Genomic DNA, 18,893 nt, shown 5'->3' with positions numbered 1-18,893 from the left:
TTTATACCAACTGTCTACCCTAGCTGGACTGCATTCCCTTCTCAGCTCATCTTCATGAAATTTCTTTTTTTCCTCCAAGATGCAGCTCAGAAACTACTTTCTATCTGAACTTGTAAACTGTAGTGCTCTCTTTACCATAATTCCTTGCTGTTAACTACTGTGTTTATTGTGTTTATATATTTATTCTATATATATCATTAAATATACTTATTGTCTTCCTTATTTATATGTAAACCCCTCTTAAGAGCGTTTTGTTCCATTCATTGTAATTGTATCCCCAGTGCCTGGCACATTATACATGTTCCAAAAAGGCTTGTTTATTGATTTACTAATTAAAGATTTGCAAAACACTTTGCTTATATTTTTTTAAATTCTCATAACAATTTTGTGAAGTATTATAGGTTTTATAATCAACTTACAGAAGATACAAGTGAAATCCATAAAGATACTCCTGAATTCCAGTCTAGAATTCTTTATATAACTCCGTGCTTGCAACATCATGGTAGATGTATCTAAATGGGAACTAGTCTATAAACATTTTTTTAAAAAGTATTTCTGTTACACCAAGCTATGTATATTATCTGGGAAATAAAGTTAGAAAGAACAATCAGCACATCCAGAAAGGAATTTTGACTCTCTGTGGATGATGGTTTATTTTGGTGTATTTACTCATCTTTGACAATCTCTCCTCGTTTTCTCTCTTGGTTTTGTTGTTAGCATAAGGTTCACTTAATATGTGACTAGTTTCTGTTGATGACTGAGCTCATCTCAGTAGAAACATTTCTCATAAACACATAAAAGATCATTTCTCATTGCCCATATTGGGTAAAGAAAAACCAAGGAAAGCTGAGACCCCTAAAGCCTCACTCAGGACTGTGCCTTCTAGGTTTTGTTTGTTTGGTTCTGAAAATTCATAAAAGCTTAGGGAATTGGACAAAAAGAGGAAAGTTTAAAAAGGAATGGTGAAATGATTCAGAAAGGCAATCCCTGTGAGACAACTTTAGATGCCTCCACTGTTAAGTTGGACTTTGCCCCAGAGTAAATCTTGCAGCCAATTTTCATGTTTCCCAACCATGAAATAGAATCATCTGTATGACACAAGCACTATCCCTACTTTAGAAAAATAGATGAGGATTTGGACCTGGCCTTTTTTCTATATGGCATAAATAAAGAGCTTTATGGTTTCTGTATAATTTAAATTTAGAACATAGTATATTCTTCTGTATTCTAATCATTGCTTCTCTTTCTCTCTCTCTCTCTTTTTTTCCAAACAGGTTCCTGTTCATTCTCTTAGGTCCTAAAGGGAAAGCAAAGTCTTACCATGAGATTGGCAGAGCCATTGCTACTTTGATGTCTGATGAGGTAGGAATTTTGGGGTACAGGGAAGAAGGAAATCACTTGAGACAGTATGTGCTGCAGAAGAAGCAGAAGAAGTTTGGCAGTCAAAAGAACCTGTGTTCATCTCCCAATTCTACCATTTTGAACTCATATTACCTGGGAAGAATCAATCTCTCTGGGCCTCCATTTCCTATAAAGGAAAGGAATGTGCATTTGTATAGCACCTCCTATAACTAAGCACTAGGCTAAGTGAGTTTTACAAATATTACCTCACTTGATCAATAAAGTGATCAGAATGGAATAGATATACTGAGATGTCTCTTCTACTTCTGGGATCTATGACTCCATAATCTGTGAGATTCTGAATAATAATTGTTCAGATTTAAATAACATGTGATTGTTTATAAAAGGTTTTCTCAGAATTGCCAAATTAGGTAAATAATGCCAGATTTATTAGACCCATTTTACAGATGAAAAGAAACTGAGATTTAGGAATACTAAATAATTTGATCACAGTTGCACAGCTATAGCATAACTTAGACTCAAAACTTAGCTTTTTGTGTCATAGCATTTAGAAGGAAGGGCTCTGAAAGGTCATCTTGCCCAGTCCCCTTATATTAATCTAGGAAAACTGAGGACCAGAAAACAAATGTCACACATTTATACAAATTGTTCGTAAAAAAAAAAAAGTCAGGCTTTAAACTCATGCTTTCTTGCCTCGCTCAGTTCTATTTTTTTTGTTTAACCCTGAGATGTGAGATTACTTTCTTATAACCTGTACATACATACACACACACACACACACACACACACACACACACACACACACACATACTGAATTATTCTAATTTACTTAGTATAATCTATAATTTCTTGATCTTTCTTGTTGAGGTTCAGTCATTTCTGTCATGTCCAATCTTCCATGGCCTCATTTGGGGTTTTCTTGGCAAAGTTACTAGAGTGGTTTGCCATTTCCTCCTTCACATTTCTGGTTAGCTGTATGACTCTGTCCAAGTCACTTACAGATGAAGAAACTGAGGCAAACATGGTGAAGTGACCTGTCCAGGATCACACTGCTAGTAAGCATCTGAGACGAGGTTTGAATTAAAAAATATGAGTCTGCCTGGCACTTTTATATGACATAATAGGAAAAAGTCACAAATTGAACTCAATATTTGACATCCATTTATCAGACAAGACCCTATTTTATTTTTATATCAGTTTTTAACTCTTTTGTTGCAATGACAATTCCTTTACTTGCCTAAAATATTTAAATTTCTTAAGAGTTATTTGCCTACCTCAAGTCTTTTTGCACTTAAATTTTTGAAAAGCATAACTGGATTAAATTAATATTTCTCTTCTTAATGCCTTTTTTTGGAAACACACTTTTTCTGAGAAATTACTTACCTTGACTTTTTTTTTATTATTGCTTCAGAAATGATTGGCCTAAGAGAAAACACCAAATGCAAATCATTTTCTTGTGTAGTCAAAAGTCATTGGTTTTTTGGGGGGTTTTCTCACCTTCTAAGGGCCTATTACTTTTCTCATAACATCTGTATAAAAATAGTGTGAATGAACAAGAGAAATCTTAGAACAATATAGCAGTTGCTATTAAACAACATTGAAAGTTTTGGAAATGGCACAGGTGTGGGAGGCTATAGGTCATCAAGATGTTATTTCATTGATTCTTATGTCAATCATTGTTATACCCATTTCAAAGATTATGAAACTGAGACTGGTGATTTTAAGATCACCTAGGAAGTAGACAAGCTGCTCAAAGAGAGACAGTAGAGATTAGTAGAATGAGCCTTTGATGTGTAGTCAGAAGCCCTAGACCTTAGTTTCCCCATCTTTAAAATGGAAGGGTTATTTCTGAGACCATTCTAACTCACTTCTCTATATTTTATAATATTACCCCACAGGATGCTACTGTCATGTCTATGCAGCAATCATTGTATCTATATCACAACCATTGTCTCCTGGCTTCCCTCTGCCTGATTGCTTAGTGTCTCAGTGCTTAGTGTCTCATGATACTGCCCACTTCCTTCTGACTACTTTGAGATTCCACTGGGTGACATCCCATTATGTCCCGTAGGGACCCTCAGAAACCAGCTGATGGCCATCTGTACAGAAACACATTTGCCTTTTGGGCTCTGTTTTGGGTTCTGTTTTTCTCTTGAGGAGGACAGATTGGCATTATTACCATTCATTTTCTTTTTATCTTTACTAAATTTTTCCATCATATAAAGACAGAAAATAGCTTTCCTGCTGAGGTGAAATATTGACATTCTGAAGAAATTTGTGGTTTGGTCTCTTTTAATGGTTTCCTGTTTATTTGCTAGCTCTATTATTTGTTAGTCTGGGGAAGAGAAGGCTGAAAGGGTCACTTAATCCTTTGCTTCAAGAATAGAGTTTCTTTAGAGTTTTAGTGCATTTTTAAGCTTCACCATCTTACAAACACTAGGTTCAAATTAAACCTCTACTAAGATTTTGGGGACATCCTGTATAGTCTGTGGATAATCAAAAATTGTTCTACTGAGGACTGAAAAAGTAGACTAATATAGCAGGAAGGACTTGGAGGAGCTGCAATGAATAACTTCTTGGCTACAAAGTTGTTACATAAATAAATGTGTTGCCAGTAGAAGTTATAAAATCTACTCCTTTGGAGGTCTTTATAAATGGAATTGGTAATATTGTTGTTGTGTAATTTCAGTCCCATCCAAATCTTCATTACCACATTTGAGTTTTTCTTGGCAAAGATACTGGAATGATTTACCATTTCCTTCTCTAGCTCATGTGACAGATGAGGAAACTGAGGCATACAGTGTGAAATGACTTACCCAGATCACATAGATTGTTTGATCTGAAGCCAGATTTCAGGTTTTAACTCCAAGCTCAGTGCTCTATTCACTGCACCACTACCTATATGCCCTTTCTGCTCACTAGATTGGTTTTAGAAATATTTGGTTGTCATCTTGTCCAATAACAAAGCTATAATAATAAATACCCCTACAGGCTTTGAAAGTTTAGCATTTTTCACACACGGTACAAGTACTTTTATCTCCATTTTAAAAGGGAAGAAACTAAACACATAATAGTTATATGATTAGTTTATAGTAAATACCCAATTAAATGCTTAAACCATTGTTTTAAGTTTGGGTCTCCTCCTGATTGCCACCACACCATACCAACCTTATTTGTTAAAATTCCATTCCTTCCTATGCTCCTAATAAGTATAACATTTGTCTCAGTGTGGTTGCTTATTTCTGTTCTCTTTCTTGTGAACAACAATATTAGGTAATACTTGAGGCTTGGCGTTATTTTCAATGCAGCCTAAATTCCCTGCTGACTCACTAGTGATTGTCCAGTTTTTTCTATTTCAGGGATAGGATTCTTATGTATATTTCCCCTAAGTCCATTTTTCATCTGGATCCTTAAGGTGTACTTTACAAATCCCTGACGGTTAAAGGTGTGGTCTTCCTGCTTGGGCTGAATAATCCAGTTTAAACTACTGCTGTTCAGTCATTTCATTGTATCAGACTGGGACCCCATTTGGGATTTTCTTGGCAAAGGTACTGGAGTACCTTGCCATTTCCTTCTCTGGATCATTTTACAGATGAGGAAACTGAGGCAAAGAGTCACTTAGCTAGTAAGTGTCTGAAGACAATTTTGGACTTGGGAAGATAATCTTTTTTTAAATAACTTTTTATTTTCAAAATACATGCAAAGATAGCTTTCATCATTCATGCTTGTAAAACCTTGTGTTCCAATTTTTTTTGCCTTCCTTCCCTCCACTCCCCCTTTACAGCAAGTAATCCAATATAGGTTAAACATATGCAATTCATATTTGAAGATGAATCTTCTTGATTCTGGCTCCAGCACTCCATTCACTGTACCACTTAGCTGCTCTAACCTTCCTCCAGTGAAACAGATTTTATTCTTTGTAAATTTAATTTAATTTATTGTCAGTTCTAGAGAGTGATCTGAGTCTGAGATTGAGGGACACATAGTCTCATAAGTCTATTTAGTGTCAGAAGCAGGATTAGAATCCATATCTTCCTGATTCCAAATTTAGGCTTCTCTCTCACCTCTGCCATGCCAACTGTAGTCTATGTAAATACAATTAAAATCTGACTTCTTAGTACTACTTACTACATTTATTCAGGAATTCAGAAAACAACACACTGAAGACCAAGATAAGAAAGATAAGCATTGAGCCTCTAATGAGAATTTTTGAGTGAAAAAAAAAGAGAGAGAATTTGATATTAAAAAGGCTATTCTGGTCAGCATGAAGGATAATTTATAATGGAAAGAAATTATAGGCAAGAAAACATGTTAAGAGGTCTTACTAATGAGTGCCTAGAGTAGAGTGATAGCAGTAGGTGTGGAAAGAAGGGGAACAGATGTAAGAAATATTGCATATATATAAAATGGAAAAGTCTTGGCAACAGATTGACCATAGGGATGGAGAAAGGTAAGATAAAGGTATAATTTTTAAATCTTTAAGCCTGAGTGAGAGAATTGTGGTAATTCCTTAGAACAGATCTGAAACAAATGGGAGTAAAGACTGGTTTGGGACACAGGGAAGATTAATTCCTTTGAGTTTTGCATGTTGATCTGGACATAGCAATTGGGTTTCCAGATGGAGATATTCTTGGAAATGTGAGATTAGAATTCAGGAGCTAAATCAAAGCTGATTTGGGAATCATTTACATAGAGAGGATAATGAGGAATTGTTCAATTAGGAGAGAATATTAGGAATGAAGGAAGTTATAAAAAGGTTGTAAATTTCAGTGTTGAATACTTTGGACAGAAATAAATAGAAAATTGAAGCAGTTACATGGCACTCTGGATAGAATACTGGGCCTGGAGTTAGGAAGGAAGACCTGAATTCAAATCCAACCTCAGATACTTATGGTCTGTGTGACCCTGGGCAAATCACATCATTTATTTACTGAGTTAGTTTTCTCTCCATATATGCCTTTTATATGACTTTACTTACATGTCAGTACCATTAGAATGTAAACTCCTGTTTTCCTTAATTCATTGAAGAAGAAAATGGCAAACCACTCTAGTACATCATTGCCAAGAAAATCCCATGGACAGTATCGGTATGTCATGGTCCATGAAGTCGTGAAAGAGTTGGACACAACTGAAAATAGTAACAAAAGATATACCAATGGGATCATGGGGAAATGCTACATTGTTCTTCGATTTCAGCACTGAAAGAGTCCGTGATTTTATCCATGTAACGATTCTCTCTATTGACACAGAGAATGATTCCTTCCCTCATTTGTAGATGGCCTGACTAAATGCTCTGGCTGAAAAAAATTTGTGGCTAATCAATTAATCAGTAAATTGAGTATTTGTAAAAATTCTTCCTTTGTGCCAGCTATTTTACTCAATGTTTGCATTCCAAAGACAAAAAAAGCCCTTGCTCTCAAAGAATTTACATTCTAATAGTAGTGATAACATGGAAGTAAAATCCCATAAAAGATATATGTGGAGAGAAAACTAGGTTGTCAAAGGAGCTGGTTTAAATTCTACTTTTGTTACTTGTTAGTTGTGTGACCTTGGTAAGTCACTTAATCTCCAAAGACTTTAATTTCCTAATATAGAGGCTACTCTAGATAGTTTGTGAGGTCCCTTCTATGATCTGATCTCTCTACTACTATTCTATTGCTAGATCCCTTTAATTTTTTGATGTAGTTTTTGAGATCTCAAGGCCCCCATCATGCAAAAGGATGAGATATCAGAAAATAAGATAATTGGACACATTCATTTGATTCCCCATTTCCACTCCCAACCCCAACCCCGACATAATATGAACTGTTTATCTTATCTAAAACAATGCCAATCTTCTCTTCCCTATAGGTGTTCCATGATATTGCCTACAAAGCAAAAGATAGGCAAGATCTGATTGCTGGAATTGATGAATTCTTGGATGAAGTCATCGTCCTTCCCCCAGGAGAATGGGATCCAACTATTAGGATAGAGCCTCCAAAAAGTCTACCATCATCAGACAAAAGGTTTACATGTCAGGGAATTGGTGGGGGTGTACTAGAATAGGGACTGGATTGAGTATTTTGTTCTATGTTCACAAATTATTGAGTTTGGAGTTATTTCAAGAATATCACTTATACTTCTTGATGTCTTGTTTCCCTCTTTTGATAAATTGAAGAGGTATATGTTTTTGCATTTCAGAGGAAAACTGCCAATTTCTGCTTACTTGGTCTGAATCAAAGTTAGGGTCAGTTTCGAACTGTGAGAGATTGGAGGCAGGGAGCCCAATTGCAGTTTTTCATTTGTGAAATGATGCATGTCTACAGCAGAATGGATTGAGTATTCTGTGAAAACTTTCTGAAAATCCCCAGAATGGTTCGCCACATGCTATATGACTATTCTGGACACTTGAAGCTGGCTAATTCTGGTAAATGACAGGGCCTTCTGAAGTGTGGTTCTGAGAACATTGGGAGAAGTCAATCAGCATAGGAGTTGTTTTTCCAAGGAGTTTCTAGATAGGCTCACATCTTTAATTTAACTAATGTGTGCTAGCTATATCTTTGAAGCAGATGAGTGAATGACACTAACCTTCCCTTGGGCTTTCTTGGTCTTACACAGGAAAAATATGTACTCAGGTGGAGAGAATATACAGATGAATGGAGACACCCCCCATGATGGAGGTCATGGAGGAGGAGGGCATGGGGATTGTGAAGAACTACAACGAACAGGAAGGTGAGTGGGGGGATGCAGTTGGCATTGCCTTGTTAATCCTTAGGTGGGGTTTCAGTTTGCTGTACTGTATTTTCAACTGGTAAAAAAGATCGCTACCAATTTATCTTGATCTTAAAAGGCTCAAATGTGAAATTATTCTGTAACAATAAAGCACCTAAACACGCAAGATTATCATATTTTATATGTACCTTTCACCCTTTTCCAATTCCTTATAAAGTTGCTCTCAAATCTCATGTTTTCTGTGTCTACATCTCTTGTTAATATCCTTACTTCTCCATTCACACAACTACAGAACCGGTTCATTGTCTCTCTCACCTCATCTTCTTAATGACTGTCCCTGACTCTAATCTCTCCCCATTTCAATCTATTTTCTACATCCTTGCCAAAGTTAATTTCCTAAAGCACAGGACTGACTCATGTGATGTCATAAACTCCATTAGTTCCTGATTACTTCTAGGATCAAATATCAAGACCTATAGTTGACACTGAACATTTTTTTAGCCTGACATCTATCTTCCAATTTTCTTATGCATCTCTCCCCTCCATGCACTCTCCAGTCCAGCCATATTGATCCATTCATCCTTTCTCGCACATGATTTTCCTACCCTCACTATCTATCCCCATATCTTTGCACTGGCTGTCCTTCATTATTAGAATATTCTACATCTTCACCTCTGCCTCGTATTTCATGTGGATTCCTTCAAGACTTAGCTCATCTCACTTTCTTCAGGAAGCCTTTCTCTTTCCCCCTAGAAGCTAAAGTTTTTCTCTCAAAGATTACCTCTCTCTCCACTGTATACATCTCATATGCACCCAGTTATTTACTCAGTGTCTCCCACACTAAAATGTGAGTTCCTTGAGGGAAGACCTATTTTGTATCCTGAATGTCTAGCACAGTGCCAGGCACATAGTTTGTTATCTTGATTGGTGACTGACTTGACTTATAGAAAAGAGTTGCTTTAAAATTAGTTGTCATTTATCTAACCTGAAATAGGAGTTTCAGTTTTACCTGGTTTGCATTATTTTCTCCTTTCTTCCACAACTCTCTCCAGAAACTGAATGAATTCGTATGAACTAAGACAATCAGTTTACAAAGTGAGGATTTCTTGGGATTTGAAGGGCTCTGTGGCAAAGCCAATTCGGGTTGAAGGTCCAATGGAATCTTGGTTTGGGGGCTGGTCTTTTATGAAATGAAGAACCAAATTTATTTACTAGTTCTTTACAACTGTTGTTCATCCATATATTGGATCACTTGCCATCTAAGGAAGGAGGTGGGAGGAAGGGAGGGAAAAAATTAGAACACAAGGTTTTATAAAGGTGAATGTTGAAAACTATCCATGTATATATTTTGAAAATAAAAAGCTTTAATTAAAAACAAGAAAAATAAAACAAAATAAAAATAAAACAACTGTTGTTCACCTTTTGTTCTCCAAGAGGACTAATGACGTGGAGGTTGATATCTTGACTTATGGATGAATTAGATTTGAGTGAGGCAGCCTTACTCTCTCTACCAGAGTCATTGGGGTTCAGCAAGACTTAAGTCAGTATGACTGGCAATGGTGCCGGATTCAGTTGGAGACCTTGATTTTTTTAAGCTAAGATCTTTTCCAGGTTTCAGTTTGTTTTAGTTAGGGTAGGGTTGGGACTCATTATTGTTCCATTAGTGAGAAAGAAAAAAGAAAGGAAGAAAGAAAAATAAAATACAGAGGCAGATAGATCAATATATAAACATAAATAATTTGTGAAGTAGTTATATGCAAAATACTGGAAATATAAATATAAGGAAAAAGATGGTTCTTGGAGCTTATGTTCTAATGAGGGGGACACCATATAAAGGGCAATTAGAAAATGAGGTGGGAGGAAAATGGTTACTTCCCTGGCAAGAAAGAAGAAAAAGAGACACATATAAAATCAATATGGCTGCAGCCTTCCCTGAAATATTGATCTGGATTAAAGATTCCTCAACCAGGGAAGAGAACAGTACCCCATCATGAGTTTTCTCTAGGGCAGGAAAGCCCAAGGAAGTGAGTAAGAAATCTGAAATATGAGTTCAGCTGGGAGTGGCAGATTGTTTCTTTCTTTTTCTCCATATTTCTGATCTAGAATTCATTCTTTATTCCAAACAAAATTTGATTGAATCTGAGTTTCATTCATTCATGCCAATAGATCTTTTTATGCTGTGTAAAAATGAATCAAATCTAATGACCATGTATACATATATTGTATTTAACTTATACTTTAACATATTTAACATGTATTGGTCAACCTGCCATTTGGGGGAGGAGGTGGGGAGAAGGAGGGGAAAAATTGGAACAAAAAAGGTTTTGCAATTGTCAATGCATATATCTTGTAAATAAAAAAGCTATTTAAAAAAAATCTAATGACCAGAAAAAGCGTAGAGTAACATGTCAATTTTTACTATTACTCTACTGATCTATGAACTATAAAATTATACTAAACTATAAAAAAGTATACTATCTCTGAGGTCCTTAACAGTTTAAATATTTTGATATTGTTTGAATCTTAGATCTTAGATCCATCGGGGTTCTTGGCTGATGTTTCATGAGTTTGATATTTTAAAATGTTTTGGGGTAGTTTTTGGATAACTATATTTCAACAAAATGCATTTCTTTGGTAACCATATGGATTTTTTTAAGTTTAAAAACATTCTGAGAAGAGATCCATGGACTTCAATTGCCAAAGGGATCCATCAGACAAAAAAGACGAATCTCTGTTGTACAAAGGCTGGCTAGTTTTATCTTAGTCTTTTACTTCATTTATCACTCTTTCTCTTTCTTTTATTGTAATTTATTTTACATTATCACATGTTTCCTTTCTCCCCAGGTTTTGTGGTGGACTAATTAAGGACATAAAGAGGAAAATACCATTTTTTGCCAGTGACTTTTATGATGCTTTAAATATCCAAGCTCTTTCTGCCATTCTCTTCATTTATCTGGCAACGGTCACCAATGCGATCACTTTTGGTGGACTGCTGGGGGATGCCACAGAAAACATGCAGGTGTGTAGTAATTTCTGGAGTCTACAAATAGCCAGCCCAGATTGCTTTCCTTACCCTGCCAGCTCAGTCAGGAGCAGATGGCCTCTCAGTCACTCAGCATGATTTCAGCTTTCTTTTGCTGGATCCTGTTTTTTACTTTGCTTCTGGCCTGCTGCTGCATTTCCAGCCTTCTAGTGGTTCCAAAAATAGTTCCATGAATCTGCCTTGAATCATAAGTCAGGGTTGGGGAGGTGGGGGGGGGGGAAGTAAAAGGAAATGAGGAAACAACTCTTCTTAGAGTTGGAGCATTCAGCAGTCCTGGTTTTGTACAATAGTGTTATGTAGTCCCTTTTTGTTGTGGCACTCATTATTTTTATGAAGAGTATATCATTCTATGCTTATGCTATTCTTGTATTATATTATTCTAATTTTGCAAATGAAGAAATTGAGTCATAGATAAATTAAGTAACTGGCCCAAGGTCATAAGAAGCTATGGGTAAAGATGGAACTAGAAACTGGACTTTCTGGTGTATTAAAGAATCTTTTTTGATACTATTTACCAACCTGGACTGAAGGTAGACAATCACATTTTTAACATCCTTAAGAAAATAACATAAGAACAAAAGGAAAACTAGAATTGTGATTCTATGTACTTTTAAAATATATTTGGACATCAATAACTGATTTTAAAAATATTATTTGAAAAATATAAACTAAAATCTCTACAACTTAATGTCACAAAACCATAAGAACTATAGATTCAGATATGATAAGAATAGTTTATTGTAATGTGTACCTGGTAGTTAAATCTATGGCAAATGAAAATTTTGTGTAGCTATTATTATTTATATTTTAAGGTTGATATGTGCTTTAATAAATAATACAGTAGATATTATTTGAAATGTGAATATACACACATATATGTGTATGTGATATATATATGTACATATATATATAGTATACTATATATGTGTGTGTGTGTATATCGTATCCTTGTAAAGATTTATTTCTCTCTGTATGATGTACTTGCAAAGCATCTAAAAGAGTCCCAAAAGTCTTAGTGCCCTTTTTAGCTTTAATAATAGCTTAGCTTATTAGCATTAAGACTTTTAAGATACCCTTTGCAGTATACTAGTAAAGATATCTTAACAAAAAGTATGTTAGTATTTTTTTTTGCAATAGGCACAGTATGTCCTAGAAAGTGGAGTATAAGTAGAATATTTATTACTATCTATTATTTACAATCTGAGTCATATTTTGGATGAAATTAGCAACATTTTATTTAAGGAAAATCTGTAGCAGATTATAAAACTTATTAAAAATGAAAGCTAGATGGGTTCTTTGAGCTCATCTCATCTGATTCCTTCATTGGTTGATTGGTTATTGTCCTTTGAAGGGCACTAATATGTCATCTCAGTGACATGAAGGTCAAGGCATAGAGTGTTTGACTGTAGTTGATCAGATCAAGGAGAGCTCAGAAGAGTCTAGCACAGGTTGGGCATAGTAGTCCTTATGAACACTTGGAGTATAACTCCCTCATATCGCCAGTAAGAAAACTTGAACCATGGGAGATGTTGGGCACATACACAGCTAGTTAGCCTCAGATCCAGGACTAACACTCAGGACTCCTCTCCATTAGTCCAGTGATTTAGCCATCATACCACTGTAAAAAAAATAACCTCTTAATATATATTTCAGAAATTTCACTGGATGAATTTTTATAAAATGGAAACATAATTTATAATTACTAGAAAATTCAGAAAATATCCTAGTAAGAAAGCCACCATTATCTCTTTTAAGGAGGAAAACAAAATAGATGGATTAATTCATGTTGCCAAGATCATTGTGACTAATATAGGCACCTATGAACAGAATATGAAATTACTATGTAATAATAATCATAATCATAATAAAGTATTAAAGCACTCACATTACCCTCCCAACAACCCTGAGAGGCAGGTGCTATTATTATCCCCATTTTCAGATGAAGAAATTGAATCAAATTAAGTGATTTGCCTGGACTCACACAATTAGTTAGTTTGCTATACATATACACTGATGCAGCTAGGTGGCACCCTAGTGGATAGTGCAGCAGAAATAGTGTCAGAGAGATATATGTTCCTCAGTTCAAATCTAGCTTCAGACTTTTACTGGCTGTGTGACTCTGGGCAATGCACTTAATTCTGCTTGCCTCAGTTTCCTCATCTATAAAGTGAGCTGGGAAAGAAATGACAAATCAGTATCTTTAACAAGAAAAACCCAAATGGAGTCATAAAGAATTGGACACAATTGAAAAATACCTGAACAAATGTGCCTATCTATACACACATGCATGCATATATCATTTATAATCTATTAATCAATTAAATTAAATAGATCTACTTATTCTTTAGCTTCGTAAATAATATATTTTATTGAGGTCCTTTTTCCTTGTGTCATAATAATTTCTGAAGAGAAAAAACCCAATAAGAAACACTTTCCCCTCCAGGATATACCCACTTTATGACAAAATAATACAATAACCAAAGAAAATTTAATATAATGACCAGGTTTGAAAATGAACATCACATTCTCTCCTTTCTGCTTTAAAGAAGGAGACGTGTCATCATCAGTTTTTTTTTTTTTTTTTGTTATTCAGAATTCAGCTCTCTTTTGGTGATTATATTTGTGCATGTGTATGTGTATGTCCTATGTATGTGTTTGCATGCATGCACATACACACATATGTCTATATATCTATATATATATGTCTACAATGTTATATGTGTATATATAAAATATATGTTGTATATATTCATAGATACATATATATTGTAGCCTTTTGTATATATATTTTTGATTCTACTTATTAATTTTGTTTCCTTTCATAAAAATTGCCCTGTTTTTCTGAATTCCTCTTATTCACTTTTTTTTTTACTACACATTAATATTCTATTAATTCATATAAGTTTTTATCCACTTTCTTACCAGTAGGCATCTGCTTTTTTTTGCTACCACAAAGAGTACCATTATGCCAATATAGATTACTGGCATTTTATTTCTATCTGGTTAAGGTCTTTCAAGGTTACACTAAAGGATGGAGCCTTTTTTCAGATTTGAGACTGGGCAATAATGACCCAGAGAATGAGTCAAGGGTAATATCTACCTTGAGATACCAAAAAATTTTAGCCCAACCCCAGGAATTTCTACCAAAGATGTAGCCATCCTAACAGATAAGGCCCACAAAAATCCAAGAATATGGGCAGGAACAAGGAACTAAACCCCAGTCTATGAGCAAATAGAAGTTGGAGAAATACTGTGCACCAAGGGAAGTATAAGAAATGACTAGAAAAAGTATAAGTAGAACCACAGAGAAAAGAAAATCCTGACCACTCTAGGATTATAGGAATACCTAGAGGAAGTAAAACAGGACATTCAAAATTTAATGTTCAATGAAATGAGAGCTAGATGAAAAAAAGAATGACAAAGCAAATTAACATATTAGAACAGATGGTGGCAAATTTTACTACAGGAACTGAACTCCCTAGAAGTAAGAATGGGTCAGACATAAATCAGTGATCCACAAGACAACAATAAAATAGTAAAACAATTTCAAAAGAGAAAAAAAAATCAGAGAAAAAACATGGTATTTTTTGTTTAAAAACTTATCTAGAAAAATGGGTAAAGGAGAAACAATCTAAGAATCAGAGGACTAATTGAAAAATCATAAATAACAAAAATAACAACTGCCTAAGATAACATGTTTCCAGAAATCTTAAATGAAAACTGCTGAGGAGAAACCAGAGGGGAAAGTAAAAATACTAAGACTCTGTTAGTCATATCTGGAAAGAAATAGCCAAATGAAAATTTCCAGGAATATTAGAGCCAAAATCTATATGTGTTTTCTGTTATTCCTAAGCTTATTAGTGGCAGAATGGGTAATTGAGGACAATTTGTTCCATTGGCTATGAAAGCACTTAAAGCAGGCATTGCAGAGCCCTTAGAGCTTGGTTAGACATGGAAGACACCGAGGTCATCTACCAGTTGTTTTGATTTTTGGTCAAACACGGGATTTCAGTGATCCAGGAAGAGAGAATAAGCTGAACATCTCTGTCTCTCTCAAATTAAGTTATTGACAAATCAAGACATCATCTCGTGATGCCATTGATCCTCTTTGAAAATAAGCACAAATGAAAACAGTGTAACATGGAAATGATAGCAATAAGCAGAAAAAAGAAACAAGGGGGACAAAAAGCATATGTGGGGGGAAAACCCCCAAAAAACAAACTAACCCGATGCAGCCAGTGGTTCAGTTCAAATGCTAATTCAGATGCTTCCTAGCTGGTTGAACTTGGACAAATCACTTAACTTCTGATTGCCTGACAAAAGAAGGTGACCCCATAACTAAAATTATGTCTCTAGAATATTTATACAATATTAAAAAGACATGGGAGATATAAAATAGAAAGGGTAATTGGGAATTGATCCTCACAAACTATTGGTGGTATAGACATTAGTTTAATTTTATAAATGAGGAAACTGAAAATCAAAAAGATTGAGCAACTGCTCTATCTTCACAGAAACAATGAGTGTCTGAGTTGAGATTCTTACTAAGTGTTCTAGATTTCAAAGCTAGCATACTATACACTGTCCTGGGAATAATTCAGTTTATAACCTGGATTTTTGGAGAGCAAATTTCAGAGGGCTTAAATAAATAAAATCTTTCACAAATGAAAGTTCTATAGGATACATCAGTTTGGGAAGGATACAAATCTGTCTTTCTGTCTCTCTGTTCACTTGGCTTTTAAGTGTTAAGTGTCTGAGGCTGGATTTGAACTTAGGTCCTCTGGATTTGAACCCAAGATCTTCTGACCCAGGTCCCGTGCTCTATTCACTGAGCTATCTAGCTATCCCCACAAATTCTCAAGAATAAATTTTGAAGACACAAAGAAAAATCATTTAAATGAAAATGTTGGGGGAGGGAATTGTCTAAGGAGAACCCACATGAACACACTAAGACCTTACATCTAAGAAGAGATACCACAGAAGATGGAAACATGTAAAGAATGCTTGTCTATGATGCTTTCTGGTCTTCTTAAGAAGTCACAATAGATAGAGCACTAGACTTGTTGATTCCTGGCAAAATACTAAGGGGTATTTGAAATTTGAAATTTAGAAATTTAGAAAATTTGAATTAGAAATTAGAAATTTAGAAAATTAACAAGCATGGCTCCATCATCAAGAATGGTTGCTGATCAATTCCTTTTATTTCACTTTTTGGACAATTTTGCAAGATTGATATACAAATTTACTGGTTTACTTAGATGTAAGCCCTCTGTTTCCGCTGGCTAAAATAATATTTTATTTACTCTCCTAACAAATTTCCTGATGCCTTTCAAGGCAACCTGTCATAATGGAAATAAAATAGGACCTAAAAGTTTTTTAAATCAGCAAGTAAGAAAATATTCTTACCAGAGCTAAATTGTTAATCATTGCTTCATTTCTCATTAAACTAACTTGCAGATGTATAAATGTGTAATGATTTTTAATTCACAAATGAGGAACATAAGAGGAATAGGACAAGTTATCTAACAGAATAACTAGGATAGGCCTGGGAAGGAGATAATGCTCTAACACCTAGATGTTTTAAGGCTGATAGAACTAGTAACTTTGACTTTGTTTTTTGCCTTTCTTTGTATACCCAGAGCTCAGTATAGTGCCTGGCATAAAGTAGCTGCTTAATAAATGCCAGATAACTGACTTGAGCTATAGGTTGGATCATGTGACTTTTAATCAATAAACAATTAATTAAATGTTTATTGTACTATTTCATATATATATATATATATATATATATATATATATATAAATATATATATGCATGCCAGCAGGGACTGAGGTCAGAAAGACAAAAAATGAGACAGTCCCTGTCTTTCACTGGAGACATACAGTACATTCACAGATAAGTGCTAACAGGATATTTTACAAAAGAAACAGTAACTTGGAGGACGATGATATAGTATTAAAAACTGGGGGAATCAAGAAAGATTTCTTTTTCTCTCTCTCTCTCTTTCTTCTTACTCCTCTTCCCCCTGCTTGTCTCTCAAGTACAGGCTCCTTACTTAATGTTGAAAATTTTATTTTTATTCTGACTTTAGCAAAGAACATATAAAAATAGGTATTTCTGTATACAAAGTAGAAAAAGAGGTAGTATGTGAAAGTCTTTATGTACTCACCAAAAAGTCATTTCTGGCAGTTAAGGAAGAGAGACATTTGTGGAAGTGACTTAGTCCAGTAAAAGTATGATAGTTTTAGGGGATATTATGATCAATCAAATATTTTTTTAAAGATGAGGAAGACCTGGGGATGTTTATAGAAAACAGAGAAAGAAGCAGTGGATAAGATGTATGAAGATGCAAGAATCTGAAACAAATACAAGGCCAGGATACAAGAAAAATGTATAGTTATAAGATGAAGGTTCATAGGATTGAACATAAATCTGGAGTTGGAAGGGCCCTTTGAAGTTATAGTTCAATCTTCTTATTTTCAAGTGAGAAAATTGAGGCTCCTGAAAATTAAGGGAGTAATCCAAAGTTATACAGCACAGAGACTGTCCTCTGACTCCATATCAAATGATTTTTCCACTGTTTATTGTACTGTGTTGCTCAAGGTTTTTTCCAGTTGCCCAGAGGTACTGAATAGAGAAGGAAGTTGGTAAGAATGACTTCTTTAATGTTTTAAAATCATTACAGGTTAAGGCTCATGAGAGTCACTTGACTATTTGAGAACTAAATCAAAACTAGGAGCTCCCAAAGGATCATACTCTGAATGCCCCCCCCCATATTATGTTGCCATTTCCAGTGCTTATGGTTGCTATTTGTCCTTTATTCTTGAAGAGGACCCTAACATCAAAGAGAGATGAGCTATGACTTGCAAGTGAGTTGGATGTGAGAGTGGGCTGTGCACTTTCTCCTCTGGAGCCATCTAAGTCCAGTGTCAAGATATAAATCAGAATGACTGGAGATAGCCCCGGATGCAATGAGAGACTTTAGCCTTTTAAGCTAGAGTCATTAACAGGTCTTATTTTGAGTGAGGCAATGCCCAATCAGTGATTAAGGCTTGGTAAGAAATGAAACAGAGAATGACTTCTTTTACCTAGTTAAAAAATACCAATCTGGGAGCAGAAGATCCTCAGGATTTCTGGTCAAAACAAAAACAAATGCTATTTACAATCACGTTGAGCCAATTAAGGCCTCAAAAGTGACCAAGTAGGATTTGGCCTGGGACCTATTGTTGACTAATCAATGAGAACTAGAGTGATTTAGGTTTAAGGCATATCTCTTAAAAAAGAAATCTTGCTCTCAAACTCCAAGATATCTTGAATTCCTTTGGGTAGAGTACAAATAGGTGAAGGTATGATAATCTATGGAGCCAGAGGGAATTGGAAGGAAAGAAGAGAAAAGAAGGAAGGAAGGAGGAGACAGAGAGAGGAGAAAGGAGGAAGAGGGGAGGAGGAAAGAAGAAAGAAAGAGAGAGGGAGAGGAGAGAAAGAGGGGAAGGAGAAAGGAAGAAAGGAAGGAAGGAAGAAAGAAAGAAAGAAAGAGGAGGGAGGAAAGGAGGAAGGAAGAAAGAGGGGGAGGGAAGGGAAGGAGAGAAAGAGGGGAAGGAGGAAGGAAGGAAAGAAGACAAAGAAAGATAGAAAGGAAGGAGGAAAAGAAAGAAAGAAAGGAAGAAAAAAGGAAGGAAGGAAGAAAAAGAGGGAGGGAAGAAGGGAAGAAAGAAGAAAGGGAGGGAAGGAGGGACAAAGGAAGGAAGGAAGTAGGAAGAAAGGAAAGAAAGAAAG

The 18,893-nt window shown here is 35.3% G+C and overlaps 1 protein-coding gene across 2 annotated transcripts in view; it reads left to right on the top strand.

Moving 5' to 3' along the window:
* The window catches only part of SLC4A4 (solute carrier family 4 member 4), a 379,308-nt gene that overhangs the window by 272,815 nt on the left and 87,600 nt on the right, over positions 1-18,893 (top strand). For both annotated transcript variants that reach the window (XM_074274439.1, XM_074274438.1), the window contains exons 9-12: positions 1,275-1,362; positions 7,213-7,367; positions 7,960-8,073; positions 10,918-11,092. In XM_074274439.1, the coding sequence (XP_074130540.1) occupies positions 1,275-1,362; positions 7,213-7,367; positions 7,960-8,073; positions 10,918-11,092 (532 nt within the window). The remainder of the gene's footprint in view (positions 1-1,274; positions 1,363-7,212; positions 7,368-7,959; positions 8,074-10,917; positions 11,093-18,893) is intronic.

The sequence above is a fragment of the Sminthopsis crassicaudata genome, chromosome 6, assembly GCF_048593235.1.
Source record: "Sminthopsis crassicaudata isolate SCR6 chromosome 6, ASM4859323v1, whole genome shotgun sequence".
Taxonomy (NCBI): Eukaryota; Metazoa; Chordata; class Mammalia; order Dasyuromorphia; family Dasyuridae; genus Sminthopsis; species Sminthopsis crassicaudata.
Note: the sequence above shows the minus strand (reverse complement) of the source record. Positions and strands in the feature narration are given on the sequence as shown.